The sequence below is a fragment of the Athene cunicularia genome (genome assembly GCF_003259725.1).
Source record: "Athene cunicularia isolate RWA chromosome Z unlocalized genomic scaffold, athCun1 chrZ_part5, whole genome shotgun sequence".
NCBI lineage: Eukaryota > Metazoa > Chordata > Aves > Strigiformes > Strigidae > Athene > Athene cunicularia.
In genome coordinates, this window is record NW_020799146.1 from 503,116 (window position 1) to 519,555 (window position 16,440).

Below are 16,440 nucleotides of genomic sequence, written 5' to 3' on the forward strand. Positions count from 1 at the left end.
GGGTAGAGGTCGCCGCCCGCGCTCACGGGCTCTCCCGCCGCCTTGCAGTGCAGTTCTCCAACGGCAGGCTGCAGCGGCCCGGCTCCATGTGCTTCGCCGTCTACCGGAACAAGGACGCGGCCCACCCCCGGAGGAAGCACCGGAGGATCCTGGTAAGGCCCCCCCCAGGGGGCGCGTTCCCGCCGCCGCCCCTCGCGGCTTGGCGTTTGGTAGTAGCCGCGGTCAGTAACTGCATGTAGCCGGAGTTGCCGCTCATGTGGGGGCAGTCGCGAGGTCTTGAGGCTTGGTCGAGCGAGACTTTGAAGCCTGGTCAAGATGACCCTGTTTAGTGATAAGAAGTTCATCAAGGATAGACTTTGATCTCCGAACCACAGAAAATAAGCAGAACGTACTGTACTGTAAAGAGAATGTCTGGGGTTGTGCTGAGGAAGAGTTCTTTGGCAACCCGGCAAAGGGACTGTTTGATTAATTGACTTGGCAGTGAATGTGACCTTTGAGTGGCCTGACAGTGAACTACCCTCATTGTAATACTAAAATCCACACCCAGGGGTCAAGAAGCCCCTTGCCCGGATGAAGCCCCTTCCCCTGAGCAGGCACAGCGGTAGCAGCATTAGGTAACCTGCGTTATAACTGTACGTTAGTCACTAACCAATCAGTGTCTAACAGGTGTGTTTGGAAAAGCACTAACCTCTGATTTTTGTATATAAAAGGAGCATGAAAACCTGCTGTTGGGTGCTTGATTTGTGGAGAAGTCCCCCGAGTGCCCAGGCCTGGATAAACTCGGTGTCTGTCCCGGGTGTGTTCAGGTGGGTGGTTGCATGGCGGCGCTGACCCATCTCAGCAGCGCTGTCGGCTCTGGTCGGGGTGGCTGCGGGAACAGGAGCTGCCACCCCAGCACCATCCACCCCCCGCAGGTCGCTGCATAACTGGGGCTGCCCTGGTGCAGCCTGGGCAGGATTATAGGGACCAGCGCTCTGGGAGGCCTCAAGGCCGGTGGCGATCAGGGTGAGGGCAGCCCCCAGACCCTGGCCAAGGACACACCTTTTTTTGCCCTTACAGCTGTGGTCATGGCAGCCCCTGCGAGTAGGAGCTGGAAGCCTCGCTCAGACACACAGTCCCTGTGTCCTGTCTTGGGAGGCAGCTGTTCCTCTCTACCTCCTGCCCACTGCCCTGCTCCTCTGCCAGCTTCGTTACCGTGTGCCAAGCAAGGCTTGGAAAAGCTGAATGGAGCTTTGCTCTATAGCAAATTAAAAAAAATATAATCAGAGTTTAGCCCCAGCCTGTGTGAGAGAGAAGACTGTTCTCCAAACTTCACAGGACCTCTGGGCTTTCAGAGGAAGTTCTGCATCTTATATGGGCTGCCACCTGGGGCTGGGCGAGATGGGGGGCGGCAGAAGGGGAGCGGGGTGGTTGGGGGAGCAGTGGGCAGGGAGGGCCCTTCCTCACCCTGTGCCAAGAAGCCAGGCATCTGGCCGGGGCTGTCTGCACCTCTGCAGGCATCTGGGGTGTCCTTGGGCTCTGGAGAGACGGGCAGGGGTCCTGCAGCCGCACTGCTTGTCGGGACACCGCGGTCTCTGCAGAGTGGGTCGGGATCAGACCGTGCCCCCTCAGGCTTGGCGCTGAGGGCTGACTCTTGGAGCAGAAAGGAACCAGAATAATGGCACATTTTGATTCGTGGTATTGAGAGTGACTTGTGAGAGTTAATAGCCTCTCCATCAGCACTGAATACACACTTATTTGGAAAATTTGATGGATACATGGCTGTGTGTTCTCAGGCAAAGGTTGACGTACTGAAGCTGTGTGTGTTCATGATTTATTTTAGTAATCTGAAGGGAAATAATGTTCAAAAGTTAAAATCTGTTACTTAACCACTAGTCAGGTCCATTTGATCACAAAATCTGTTGTCGTGTTGACACAGTGAATTCTCTAACAATTTTTTTTTCTTTTTATGGTTAAATTACATTATAAGGAGATTCCTGTTTCTTTTAGTAAAGAGAGAACCAAGATTTAAGTCAGAAGGTGATTTCTGCTGCCATTGCTAAATTTTACAGCTTCTTACATGCATGATTCACTCAAGGAATAATGACTTTTCAGACAAAATCCTCTGCGGAAATACACTACAGTATAGTAGAAACACAAAGATTTCAAAATACATTTAGGAGGTTGAGCCTTTCCTGGTAGTGCTCGCTCTTTTTCAGTCAGTGAATTGCAGTAACTTGGCAGTACTAGAGCTTGGAAAGAGTAGCTGAAATGGACTGACAGAGAGGCCTGATCTCTCTTCACTAGTGGCTTTGTGTGTAAACCTGGTTTCTTTCACAAATTGTTGCTTCTGGATTAAAGTGGGGCAGTCAGTACAGTGATGTGTTTTAGCTGCGTTGACATCCGAGTTTGCACACTGATAAACTCTAAATGAAAATTACTATTCCCATGATTTCTTTGCAGTTGTTCCTCATCTTCCGGCCCAGTGAAAGCTGAGGTAGAAGTATATATCGTGGGTAGTTTAAGCTTCAGGAAGTGTCTGGTTTTTAAAGATTTTTGACCTGATGCAAAATGTACCCCAAATAAGCGAAGTGAAGTTTTCCTACACATGACTAGTTTCCGATACCTGGGAATTTAGTGCATTGTGGGGAAAATAAAGCAGAGGCAGAGAAGGTTCACAGCCTTGTATTCAAGTAATTTTTCTTTGGTTTTCAGGTCTCAGAAACTGAAAGACTTTCATATGTGGGGGATAACTTCAGCAATGGAGTTCCTGCATCTGACACCTTATGCAGGTATGGTGCTGGCAAAACACAGGCAGGAATGTGGAGGTAGCAGCAGAGGAGCTTCCCAGACATGAAGTTCCCAATAGCCTTTCTCAGAGTTGTCTCAGAAGTTCCCACAGAGGCTGTAATTTGAACCAGGAGGATTTTGGCAGGAGGCTCCAGCACCCGGCAGCTACATTGTTTGTGCACGCTGCGTCCCTTTGGAAGTTGTGGTGTTATGTACAAACAGGGTGTGTCTGAAACAGTCTTGTGAAGAAAGGGGTTGAGGAGATGACTTGATGTAGCTGAAACCTAGGAGTAACAGCTTTGTTTCTAACAAGGTAACATTAGGGAATGACCAAGATCATCACCTGCTGCCGAGGAAGCCCCTGGATCATTGATCGCCATCTGACTTCCAGGCCATGGCGCCATGCTGCTCACAGGCTGGAAGAAGAAGCGCTGGTGGAATCGCCAGCCTTTATCTGTCCCACTTAAAGAGTGTGACCTCAGTGGCCTTGGGCAGATCTCAGTGGCCTCCTAATTAGCATTCTGTAGATGAGATCTTTCTCCTTCTCTGACAGGAGAACCACCAAATGGGTGGAAAGCCAATGTGAAATAATCTTGCCTTGTTATACCCAAAGGTGTTTCTTTTCTGCTGTGGTACCTGTGACGACTCCTCCTGGCCTGTACAGCACTGAAGTGCCTGTGGTGTGTGGGGAGGGGCTCCTGCTTCCAAGCCCTCTGCTCTGCAGAGCCCCTCCAGCTGCCCCACACACTTTGCTCACATAGCTCATCTCTAATTGGACTGCACTGACCTGGTTGTGTCTGACTAGTTAAAAGTGCAGATGGAGTGAGGGAGCAAAGAGCAGAATTGTCAGACGTCAGTTCCCTGGTGTGTTCTGGATAATGTTGACATTAGGAAGCATTTCTTCAGAGATGGGATGATCAGCCCCTGGAACAGCCTTCCTGGAGAGGGTGTCAGTGCCCCGGGCCTGTTGGTGTTGGAGAGGCATTTGGTCATGGCCCTTAATAACGTGCTTGAACTTCTGGTCAGCCCTAAATTGGTCAGGCAGTTGGACTACATGATTGTTGTAGGCCCCTTGCAACTGAAATATTCTATTTCAGTTCTTATCTCTGAAAAGTGAAACCAGGAGAGCTGGACGTTCAGGTATAAGAGTTTAGGATGCTGTCGCTGAAGAAAGGCACCAAGAGGCTTTTACTGCTTGAGTTTGGAGACATAAATTTAGTTTAATGAATGTGTATGATACAGTTGTTGATGCAGTATTTTTTCTAGGCAGATTTAGCGCTCTTCCTCTGAACACTGATTAAGAGATGATTTTAGGGGCTTAAGCAGTTCTTGCCTGCACCCCAGGAGGTCCTGAGCCACAGAAACGCAGGCAAGCTGACTGATGGTACATGCTTGGCTTCAGGTGTTGGTTCTGCATTCGGTGTGCACATGCCTCAAGATCTCCAGATATGCAGGCAAGAATCAATTAAGTCATGTCTTGCTTTTCTTTCAAGCTTTCCCACCCCATCCTTCTGTCCCTTTCCTCCCACATCTGCTACAGCTGAGTGCATGAGGATTTCCTCCAGTGGATCCATTCCCATAGCTCTTGGAAGCTGTCAGCCTAAAACTGTTCATTGACAACTGCTAATGTGGGTAAAACGGGGCAGAAGCCACCTCTGAGCAAACAGCCTGGGTTATTCTGAGTGGAAAGTCAGTGAATCCGGGCTTCCTGGGATAGCAGGAGCTGCCCAGAGATCCTGTATGGCCAGGGAGGTGCTGTGACTCCCACTATACTCGAGCAGCAAATCTGAGGGCAGTTGCATAGAGACTGTTGCTCCAGCTGCAACTGGCAGCCCTTTGTACGAGTGGGTTCTGTCTTCAGAAGGTGTGTCCTGAGCTTTATGAAGATGTGTAACAGCAGAGCGAGGCAGGCACCGATCAGAAGGGATCTGGCTGGGTAAGAAACTGGTGCAGTGACACCTTCATCAGCACCCACCACTGCCTGGTGGGTCACGAGACACGGTGAGGAGCAGCACAAACCATTTGGGTTTCCCCTTCTGAAATGTGGAATGCAGAGGAATTTACCTGCGAGGAATTGTCCTGTTTTAGAGGCAGGGGATAGGGGATACACATGGCTCTGCACCGTGTATTCTAAACCGCTGCTTCCGTTGGACTCTTTCATTAATCGTGCTCCTGCTCTTCACAGGTACTTTGTTGGAGTGTTAGACAAGGACTCTGGGCAGATGGAAGTCTATAACGCTGAAATATTCAACCTGCAGCCCCTGCTGGCAGGTAGGAAGACGTTGTGTGTCCCCCAGCACCAGTCTCAGCCTTCGTGTTCAGCTGCTGACTGCCCCGTGGCTGACATCAGTGTTCTCTGTTGTCTCCCTGGCTGCTTTTTCTCCCTTTTTTTTCTGCCTTACTCCTCAGTCTGGAGGAGGGAGGATACATTACACTCTCCTTCCAAAGCACTGTGTGAGGTGCCTGGTGATATTTAGGGTGGAGGTGGAGGGCTTTACAGGTGAGAGGGTGGAAGTGCTGGAGTGTCCTGGTTTGAGCCCAGAGGGCAACTGAGCACCACCACCCATTCACTCACCCCTTCCCCCTCAAAAATGGGAAGGAGGAAATAACACAAAAGGCTGAGGAACGAAGATGAGGAGGGGAGGCATGAGATTCCTGTTATGGTCACGGGCAACAGACAGGCTCATTAGGGGAAGAAAAAGAACATCAGTTTGCTTCAAACACCACCACCACTTAACAGACAGAGCAGGACAGGGAGAGCGTTACCAGGTCTTGAAAACGCCTTCCCATCCCTCCCCTCTTCCCCAGCTCAGCTCTGTTCCCCATTTCTCTCCCTCCGTCCCCGCAGGGGAGAAGGGGATGGGGTTGTGTCAGTCCCACCGCTCCTTCTGCCTCGGGGGAGGACTCCTCACGCTCTCCCCTGCTCCAGCGTGGGCTCCCTCCCACAGCAGACAGCCCTCCATGGACTCCTCTGACACGAGTCCTTCCCAGGGGCTGCAGCTCCTCCCGAACTGCTCCGGTGTGGGGCCCTGCCCGGGCTGCAGGAGGGCATCTGCCCCCCCGGTGCCCTCCATGGGTGCAGGGACAGCCTGCCCTCGCCCCACGGGCTGGGGGGGGCTCTGCTCTGGCACAGCTCCCCCTGATTCTCCCACTGCCCTTGGGGTTTGCAGAGGCGTCTCCCTCACAGCTCACGCTCCTCCTCCCAGGTTCCCGTCTGAAATCCCAGAGGCGCGGCCGCTGCCGCCCATCGGCTCGGCCTCGCCTGGAGGCAGCTCCGACTCGGGGCCAGGGGAGCTTCCAGAAGCTTCTCTCAGGGGTAGCCCTGTCCCCGTCTACCAAAACCCACCACATTCTGACCCAGAACAGCCCAGTCAGTAACAATGTCGTCAATGTCCAGAGTGAGTGCAGCCTTGCCAAGGTGTGTTATACAGAGGGAAGCCTAGAGATTGTCAGGTCAAGGGACTGCATCACTGACAACCAAAACCCCTTTTCTTCAAAGGAATGGCTTTTTGTTGCTGGACACAGGAGGATAGCTTGAAGAATTCAATCTTTTGGGAGCGAATGTTTTCCCTGTGCAGCAGTATCTGGGTGTTGCCACAGTCTATAGGTGCTTGTAGCCTTTATAGCAAAAAGTGGCCAGCCTTCCCTTTTTTGTTCTAGGTACATATGCTCATATTCAGTGTGTTCTTTAACTGACAAAGTCCTTTGGAGGGGATCTTGAAGTGATGTGCCGAGTCCTTCGGTAACTGATCAGAGCCAAAGTGATACCAAATACCTGTGCTGTCCTGGCTGCTGCGAGCCAAACACACTAACTTTTGTTCTTTTATAGATAACTCAAAACCTGATGACATGAAGGATTATCAGAACAGATCCTTCAGGGAGAAGGTAAGGTTAAACCCCATATCATATTCTGCTGTGATTATCCAGCTAACAGTGGTAGATGGTGCTTGTCTCAGATGTCTGGCTTATGCAGGGTAAGCCTGAGCGGGCTCAGCACTCCCTGTGCCTTGGACCTCTAGGAGACAGTGTGTTAGTAGTGCCTAACTTGGCAGTATTTTCATAATTATTTTAGGCTTGCTTCCCTCCCCCTGGCAGATCAGTGCTTGTTGCCTGGTTGGGTTGTGCCCAGTGAAATGTTTGAAGTTTTCTCAGAGAACGTGGATGTGGAGCCAGCGGTGGTTAGCTGAGTGCAGGGTGACTTCGGCTCAGCACGATGGTTTAATTTAATTTATCTTTCACAGATGGATTTGTGCATTGAGACCTTTGGCACCACCAAGCAGAAGCGAGCTCTGAACTCCCGGCGCATGAACGCCATAGGCAGCGATACCCTGAACACAGCTGTGACCAAAGCAGCAGCGGACGTTATAGATGCCAAGGGAGTGGCAGGTAAGAACGCTGTCTTGGAGTTTAATGGAGGCAACCAGAAGTGCCTTTTTCTGACTGTTCCTTGCCAAGTAGGGTAGGAAAAAGAAAGGGGTTTCTTTGACAGAGGCAGCACCTGCTCTGAGAGGAGGAACTCTCAGATCTGTCTGCTGGGAGAGGAACTGCTTGTGTGGGAGCTGCCTGAGTGAGGGCAGGTCCCTGTGGTGCCAGCGTCCTTCCCTGCCCGTGGCTGGGAGCTCTCCCAGGAGTCCCTGGATATCAGTTTACTGGGGTAAAGACAGAACATTCACCCGATCTGAACCGAGGCGCTGAACGTTCTTTAAGAGGAACCACACCTGGCTTCACGTCTGCAGGAAACGGCCTGTGCCCGAAAGCAGGTCACAGCCCCAACGAGTGCCCCCCTCGTGCTGCCATGAGCCAGGCTCATGGCCTCGGGCTTCTGCTATGGAGGAACCCACAGCAAAGGGAGTCTGCCCTGGCCTCAGCTGCTGTCCCTGCTGTGGGGAACCTTCATTATCAAAGCATCACGCTGAGGTGATGTTTAAGGAGAGTTGATACCCCCGCTACTGGGCCTGTCTGTATTCCATTGTCCAGCCTGTGCCACCCCGCCTGTTCCCCTGTCCTGACAAAGAAGGAGGTGGAGAAACAACAGAGGAGTCAGGGCAGGGCAGCAGGAATGGGCAGGGCCTGGAGCACACAGCTGACAAGGAGAGGCAGAGAGGAGGCCAGGGAGGATCTGAGGGCAGCCTGCAGCTGCCAAAGGGCACTCAGAGCCAGACTCCCCTCAGCAGTGCCAGCGAGGGCCAAGGGCACAAGCTGCAGTGGTTCCTGCACCCTGGGAGGACCCTTCTTGCCTTGGAGGATGGCACAGCCCTGGGCCAGGCCACAGAGCGGCGCGGGGTCTCCATCTTCGGGGGTTTCCAGGCCTTGGCAGGACAGAGCCAGGCCTGCCCTGATCCACTCCTGCAGACAGTTCTGTTCCGAGCAGGAGGCTGCACAGGTGACCTCCAGGGCTTTGTTCCACCAGCACTTCTGGGATTCTGAGGTTCACTGGCTATCATTGGGAGAGATGTCTGTTCACTGTTGTCGTTTTTTAAACCCAGGCAGCAGCCAAACCACACAGCCAGTCACTCACCTCCTGTGCCCCTGGGGAGGGAGAGTATTTGGACAGGTAAAGGGAGACTCGTAGGTTGAGATAAAAACAATTTCATAATTGAGATAGAATTAAATAATAATTACAATCTTAATAGTAATAATAGCATATAGAAATAGTGATGCACAGTGCAGTTGCTCACCACCTGCCCTCTGACACCCAGCCCGTTCCCAGTTAGTGATACCAGAGGAGAGAAAATCCCAAAACTGCAATTCCAGGAAAGAGCGAGCTTCCCAGATCACCCTCCTTTACACACTGATCGTGACATTGTGTGATCTGGAACGTTCCCTCGGCCAATCCAGGCCCGCTGCTCTGGCCGTGCCCCCCCAGCTTCGTGTGCACCTGCACACGGGCAGGACACGGGGAGTTGGAAAGTCCTGGATTTCTCAGCAACACCTGACACCATCAGTGTGTTACCAGCATCCTTCTCATGCCAAGTCCCATGATGAATCCAAAACACAGCGCTGTTCTAGCTACTAAGAAGAAGAATTAGCTCAATCCCAGCTGACACCAGGACAACTACAGACCTGTCTGTTCCAGGTTGGGTATTTACTGTGCTCTCAAGCTGCTTTGTGCCAGGTCCAAGGGAACCCAGGGTGCCAGAACCACCTCCTGCCCCCCTGCAGGCAAGAGGTGCAGCAGCAACCAGTTTGTCTTGGTGCTCTTCTTTCCTAGATTTTAGTCTAGTCTGGAGTGTCTTTTCTAAATTTTAAGGAGCAGAAAATTCTCAGCAGAAGTGATGACACCGGTCCAGAACCCAGCATGCTGAACACGTAGCGAGCTTATCAGAAGCTGTCGGCTGTTCTGTGCCTGCTGGAACACTTTCTGTGCCGTCAGCACCTGCATGGGGCAGTAATGAAACAGAATAGGGAAGAGCTGTAGTGTTTTCCTTACTGCTGTCCTATGTGAGATAAACTGAATGGGGTTTTACAGCTTTAAAACTGGTGTTGACTCAAGAACCACCACTGAGTAGACTTGTGTTTAAAGAAAGGATTTGGGATGTGTCATGTTCTTTGTGGTTTTGTTTGCATGGTCCATATACTCTTTCCTGCTTCCCTCCAAAGCTTTGATCCAGGATGTGGCCCAAGATGATGTACAGAATGTCTCCACCATCCTCCCACCATGTAATGAAGATGCTGACAAACCAGAAGATGTTTACAAGTTTGAGGACAGTATCTTTTTCTGGCAGAGTGGTTTCCCACATCTGCAAGCCTTGATGTCAGTGCTCTGGCACATGGGAGCGAGCACTGCTGGGTGTGTGAATGAGCCGACCCTACTCCCCTCGCAGGCTGAAAACTGAGAGCAGGGATGTGCTGTGTTGAGGTTTTGGCGACTGCAAGTCCTGTATACTGCCTGTTTCCTGCGAAGAGCGGGGTGCAGCAGTTTGATGGGACAGCGACACAGTCAGCTGTGCGAGGGAAGTGCTTGTGGTCGAGCCACAGTCCTTCGGAGACCTGCGGTATTGGCCGGCTCCCACGCCCTGTCGTTACGTCCTGCCCACTTATAATTTCGCTCCCTGCCCCACACGTCCTGAAGTGAGAGTGGATGGAGCTCATCTTGCTGCGGGCTCTTCAGGCCAGAAGGGAGAGCAGAGCCATGCTTGTTCTTTTCCTTAAAACACTTCCAGTTCTGTCACCAGCAGAGTATGAGGCGCTGCAGGCACCAGCCGCAGCCTTTGTTAACATCACTGCAGAGGAAATTGCCAAGAAAACGGAAGATAAAAGGTAATGCTGCTGCACACAGCCTCGTCGTAGTTGGGGTGGGCCCTGTGAAGCTGAAGTTTTTCTGTGGGGTAGGACAGCTCCTGCTGCCATCTCCGCTGTCCCCAGAGCAGAGGGAGGGTGTTTAGGCTGCGTGTGGCTGAGCAGCTGCTGCCTTGAGGAGTGCGGGTGCAGCCCTATGTGTGCAAGGAGGTTTCCTGCGGGGAGCTGGTGGCGGAGGAGGAGTGTGGAGGAAACCGGGAGTGGGGTCTGAGGGGGGCGCCTGCAGGGCGGGCGCGGGGCCATGCTGGCCACTTTCTGCACAGGGGTGCTGCGGCTTGGCTCAGGGCTGTGCAGCCCTTGTGCTGGGTATGAAGGCAGCAGGAAGGCACAAGCTGCCCTCACCCTGGGCTCCTCCTGTCTGCCTCTACTGAAGCAGCAGCATCCATGTGCTGTGCCCAGGGCCCACAGCTGCTGCAGTGCAGGGACCTTCTTAGCTGCTCGCTGGAGGGGGGTGGCTGAACGGGGTGGGCACTGGCAGGGAAGTACTCACAAAGCAGCATCCCGGGCTGTCCTCCAGGGGTGTCCAGGGAGCTCTTCTGAACAGCTGAGTGCTGAGCTCAGAGGTGTGTTCTGTCCTCCTGGTGATGTAAACTTATTCCTCGTCCCCCCCTCTCTCTCCTCCAGCCATTGCTCCTTTGTTTTAGAGGAGCTGAAGTTCTTGCCTACTGATGAGACGAGCAGAGATCACAAAGCCCGATGCCTCTGGCTCCTGGACACCCTTATTAAGTTCAGCTACCTGAAAGTGATCAAGAAGAAGCGTAAGAGACTTTTCAGCTCCTCCACTTTTAAGCTGTCTGACTGCGGTAGAAAATGGTAAAGCTGCCCAGAAAGAGCTGTGTGGTCAAACAGCTGCAGCACTTGCTTTTGGTCTGTTTTGTGCCGAGGTTGAGGGTCTCTGTGTTGTTGAGGATTGTTAGATGTGTGTCTGCTGGGAGGTGTATGTCCAAACCTTTTCCATCCCTTCGTAACCGCTGTGCATCAAGATGGCACAGTGAGATCCTCTTGGTAGGACACAGGGTAGCTTAGATTGGAAATTTTGAAATTCTTCTAGTTTATCAGTAGTTCTGCATTTACAAATATGTCTTGTATTTTCACACTTTAGTCCTAAGCCAAAAGGCTGGAAACTGTCAGGTCTCTCCCTCTCTCTAGGCTCCACATTCCAGGTGCAAGAGACAGACAGTACATGATACATTCTTTAGAGCTCTTGTGCTTTTGAGAATGTTTCCATCACCCTTGGCTTATTAGCTCAGGGTGGGGTCACAGTGATCATACCTCTGCTTCATTAAGGCTCTTGGTTTTAAAATGTCAGCAACTGCTGTTCTCAAAAGCACTGCACAAAATACTTTGGTTGAAATTTTCAAGACTTGCTGCCTTTCATAGAACCTGTGTGTCTGGGTCTCCTTGTCAGTGCTGAAACAGCCACTGTCAGCCTTTCCAGTGGCAGGGGGTGACGGAGGAGGAAGGGGCAAGCTGGTTGGAAATACCCTGCATTGCTGGAGACACTGCCGTCAGGGAGGGTGTGAAAGTGCTAGTAGGAATTTGGTAGCATGGTTTCAGTTTTAATAATACTTTCTGGCAGGAACATCTGTTAAAAGGCAGAAATATATTAAATACCTGTGTAGGTACACAGGCACACATTGTGGATTGTGTCATTCTGAAGTGGGAGATCACATTTGTAAAAAAATCAAAGCTGTTAGGAGCCTCTCTCAGACCTGAAAAATTCTGAGACCTAGAAATCAAGTGCCCAGGCTCCTTCTAGGTTCTCTGTGTTCCTGGGAAGAGGCGATAAATGTTGTGTTAATAAATGTGGTATTGCGGTGGCTGGAGGTTGGCAGTACAAGGAAGAACACATTTCTCATTTCCACTGCAAACTCCTCTCTGTCCTAGATCCAATGGGCCCTGAATGCCCACACATCATTAGCAGGAAACTCATGAAGAATTTCACTTCACTGACCTACAACAATGGCAGGTAAGGAACTTTGTGTGCTTTGACGTTCTTGAGGCAGAGACGTGGCAGAGTTCAGCTTGAAGGGCCACAGACATATTATTGGGAAATCTCCTGCCAAAATGGAAAGTAGTAGGAGCTCCTCTTGCTTTGCAGCCCCAGCCCTGTAGAACGCTGGGAGTGGCTGGTGATTGTCCATTTTAGACAGTGCAGGTCTAAAGTGTGGTGGGAGAAGCTGGGTGGTTGTGCAGAGCAGGCCTGAGCCTGCAGGTTCATCCCGTGTGACCAGGCAGGGTGTGCAGGCAGCTGCCTGATGTCTCTGGGCAGGGGGCAGGATAGTGCTGGCCACTGGTGGCTGCAGGGGTCCAAGGGACGTGCCTGCTCTTCTGCCACCACAGAGCCTGCCGGGACAGGGGTAGTGCAGTGGCCAAATAGCGGCGCTTTTTTCACACCCACATAGTTTAATTGGCTAATGGGGCTTTTAAAGAACGTGGGTGTGACTTGCTCGGATTCTCTGCTGAAACAAAAGTCTGTAAAGCTTTGCAGTGGTGAGCTCACCCTGCGCTGAGGCCCGTGCCTCGTGGTGCCTGGACTGAGCCCCAGCCCTGCCTGCCTGCAGCAATGGGCCATGGGGAGGTGGGGCAGGGCCCCTGGCCACAGGCAGGGTCGGAGCCGGCTGCCTTGACCAGATGGCCCTTGGCTGCAGCCTTTGGGCAGGTGCCACTTCAACTAAACCTCTTCAGATCTGAAGGAACATTTTCAGCAGTGCTCTTGAGGGGAGGCACCAAACTACAGGCAGGAGTGAACAGTCCTTGCCCCTGCCACAGCGCCGTCCCACGCTGGGGGAGCCTGCGGCCTGGGAGGGGTGCGGTGCAGGTTGTGCACTGCTGCTGTGAATCCAGCCTGAGCACAGAATCCAGACAGGCCAGCTTCTGTCTGAGGGCCGAACCAGTGACGAGCAGTCGGATTGCCCAGAGGGCTGCCAGCTCTGTGGGTTGTGTGTTGAGGTGCCATTAGCACCTCCAAGTGCCCTCAAAACAGCTTCCCAGTGCTTTCTGTGCACAAAGCACCAGCATGGCAAAGCGATGGAACTGCCCTGAGTTCCTGGTTTTGTCAAGGCTTTAGCCATAAAACCTCAGGGGGCTGAACTTCTGAACAGAAACAGGCATGTGAGGGGAACAAAGGAGCCTGTTGGACCCTGTGTTCAGAGGTCTGCAGTGCTTTAAGCTCTTTTCAGTGTCTAGGAAAAGTCAGTCATGTCGAACAGTTGTGTCTGCACCTCATGGGGGTTGTGTTTTGTGTGTACACACACTCCACATCTCATGTGCTCTCGCTTTTGCTGTGCAGTGTCCAGAATTTAATCTCTGCATCGATGAAGACTAAAATCACAGCCTATGTCATTGTGTTGGCTCTGCACATCAACAACTTCCAAACAGACCTCACCGTCCTGCAGAACGACATGAAGCTCCAGGAAAGCAGGTGAGTGGTGTCTGTTCACCCTGGAGATCTGCGGTGAGCCCCTGCAGAGAGCAGAGTGCTCTGGTGTGGTGCAGTGACCCCTGACAGCCCCTCCCTTCTGTGATCGGACTCTGTCTGTTATGAGTGTGTTAAAGCTTTGATTCGAGGCCCTGGTGCTGTGAAAGGAGGGTGGATGTGTGTCTCAGACTTGGAAAGGGCACTTGCTGTGAAGAGGGTGCGTGGGGAGCTCTTCAGCTGCTCTGCAGGGAGGGAAGGGGGGCAGGTGGTGCCGCAGCGGCCCCCCAGCGCATATCCCTGCCCACTGCCACCCCGCTCTGTTCCTTGGCTGACAAATCCCATCTCTCTTCACCTTCCTGTCCTCTGTGCCCCCTCATCCTGCCGGGCCCCCATCCCTGTCAGGCACCAGTCTGGCTGCAAGTGCAGGTTTGCAGCTGACTGAAACAGGAGAACTAGCAACAGGGGTTTTTTCCTCACAGCCACACTGTGAGCAGGTAGTTGGTGTTTACGTGGAGGTATCCCAGGCCCCTAAAATTTACCTGCTCTGGGCTTGGCACTGAGGAGATTGTTTCTGAGATAGTGATGAACCTCGGGGCTTTGCAGCAAGGGGGAGAGGTTGTAGGCGGAACTCCTGGCGATAGTACTTGAAATAAGGATGTGCCAAATCAGGGTTGGTGAAGGGGAACGGGTAGAAAATGGCTCTCAGAATAACCTTGGGGGCAATCAACCCTTGCTGTGTTAGCTCTGGGAGCAGTGGTTCCCTAGGCTAATTTTCCAGGGAGGAATACAGGAGCGTCATGCCCCTGCTGTAGCTGCAAGACCTGCTTTTCCCAGAAGGTGTCAGCCGGAGCCTGCTGCCAGTCCTCCGGCTCCACGAGCTCTTCCCCCACCATCCAGCACGCTGGGATAAACGGGGAATTGATGGGAAGTGCTCAGCCAGGGCACAGACACTGGCTCTGCAGGCGGCTGGTTATCGCTGTGGGGAAGGGGGGAGCCATTAGGTCAGACACACTCCGTAGTGTCTCTCCCACCCTGTCCTGTGCGGGGGGATGTGGCACCGAGGACACGTGCTTCCTAAGTGGGTCACGTCGGTCCTTCCCGCCTGGGATGGTCCGTGCTCGAGGGGCAGGGTGGGACCTACGGGGGTACACAAACCATGCGCTGCAGTGGGGGCAGCATCAAGGCTGTCCCGGGGTTTCTGGCTGAGGGCTGTCATGGGATGGTCTGGTGGTGACTGGAGGTTGTCGGAGCACTTAAGTCGCTTAGTTTGGCAAGCTTCCTAATTAGTCCTGATGCAATTACTTCTGATTTTGCCTCCATTTACGCTCTTCATTCACTGATGGGTGATGGTGGATTTAGCAGCGGTGTTTGCTGTTGGCTTCCAGCCTTTTTTTTCGTTCCTTTTTTTTCTTTTTCGAACTAAGCTTGAGGATTAAGGATCCATGTTGTTTTTCACAGCTGACACCCAGGTTTTGTTCTTAACTGCTGTACCGTAGCTGGGAACACAGGGCACAGTATGAGAAGAGGGTGGAGGAGGCTGGGAACTGCTGGAAGAACTGGGGAGGGACACATATCCCTGAGCCACCTGATGGCGTGATCCTTGCTTGGAGTGGGAAGCCTGACTGAAGAGCCTTCCCCAACTGAATCTGTTTGTATTTCAAAGATAATAAAGTCAGCTGGGAGAGTTCTGGGAGCGGTGTCCTTGGGACCCTTGCTGAGGCCGGGACACCTGTTTCCCTGCCAGCTTCCCTTCAGATGCGATTTGTTCCCTCTGTTTGATGAGCCTCCAGGCATGTTGTGGCTTGCATCATCGTGCCCAAGCTCTTCACACTACAGATCTCAGCCAGGCCCCTCTTCTTACAGTTCAGGATGCTGAATTTTCGTGGCTAAGAGGAGGTGTTCTGGCTGTGCCAGGTCTCATTCATCGTACCGCACACGGGAGATGAGTGCACTGGGAAGCAGCCGTGGGCTGCCAGCAGCAGCAGCTGACCACAAATGATGCCTGTTCTCCTCTTCATAGGGAAGTGGAGAGCAACATCATTTCTCTGCAGTCAGCTGGCCACGGAGTAGGGCAACCTGGGTTTATAATGCTCCCCGAGGTGGTGGTGCACAGCACAGCAGCGTTCTGGCCTCCCCACAAAGGCTGTGCATGACCTTGCAGTCGTTGGATACTTCCAGCTCCTGTCCCTGGTATCCCTGAGATGCAGAGTCCTGCACTGCTGCCTCCCAGCTTCTCCCCCGAGGCAAGAGGCTGCTGGTCCTCAGTGCAGGGTCCCGGTGCGGGAGGCTCATGCGCCGCATGGGCAGAGTCTCTGGTGTTTTCCAGGATGACGGACATCGCCAGGGCCATGAGGTTGAAGATCTCCAAGGCGAAGGGACTGCCAGGACTTGAGAACAATCATGACCACAAGCTGGGCACTCTCTCCCTCCCCTTGCCTGTGCAGAAGGCATCAGGGAACCACCAGAAGCGCAAGAAAATGAACTAAAATGTCTCAGAGGCCCAAGCAGGGGCGCAACGGTTCCTGTCTCAGTTGCTGTTCTGCGCACAGATCCTCGAGGGGCTGCTGGACCCCGCTAAAACCCTCTATCCAGGCTGAATTGGAACAGATGTTTACCTCTGCTTTTTACTGCTGCTTTTTTTGTGTTTGTGTAAAAATTCCCTGTGTGAGCAGAGAGAGATGCAGACTGTGCCGGAGCCAGAGAACACAGCTGGAAGCTACGGGGCCTCCGCTGAGGACTCCGGTTGGTCCTGGCAGCGAACTGCCGGCTCATGGCCCGCTTTGCTTCTTTTTCAGACACACAGGGTGGAAAGCATAGGAATAGAGAGACTAAGCAAAGCGTTACTTACACACAACTTTTGGGCTCTGTAAGCTGTGTGCTTGTTTCTCTACAGTTTCAGTAGTTCTGTGTTCAGAAGGTATAAAGATGCAACATGAATAAAATCTTCCTGC

General features: G+C 52.6%; 1 protein-coding gene across 1 annotated transcript in view; it reads left to right on the forward strand.

Annotated features, from left to right (window-relative positions):
- POLR1E (RNA polymerase I subunit E) overlaps positions 1–16,440 on the forward strand; it is a 17,390-nt gene extending 950 nt beyond the window's left edge. The window contains exons 2-12 of the mRNA XM_026866887.1: positions 7–152; positions 2,695–2,771; positions 4,955–5,040; positions 6,599–6,654; positions 7,011–7,155; positions 9,370–9,477; positions 9,933–10,029; positions 10,693–10,826; positions 11,956–12,037; positions 13,361–13,492; positions 15,816–16,440. Of these exons, the coding sequence (XP_026722688.1) occupies positions 7–152; positions 2,695–2,771; positions 4,955–5,040; positions 6,599–6,654; positions 7,011–7,155; positions 9,370–9,477; positions 9,933–10,029; positions 10,693–10,826; positions 11,956–12,037; positions 13,361–13,492; positions 15,816–15,975 (1,223 nt within the window). The 3' untranslated portion in view covers positions 15,976–16,440. The remainder of the gene's footprint in view (positions 1–6; positions 153–2,694; positions 2,772–4,954; positions 5,041–6,598; positions 6,655–7,010; positions 7,156–9,369; positions 9,478–9,932; positions 10,030–10,692; positions 10,827–11,955; positions 12,038–13,360; positions 13,493–15,815) is intronic.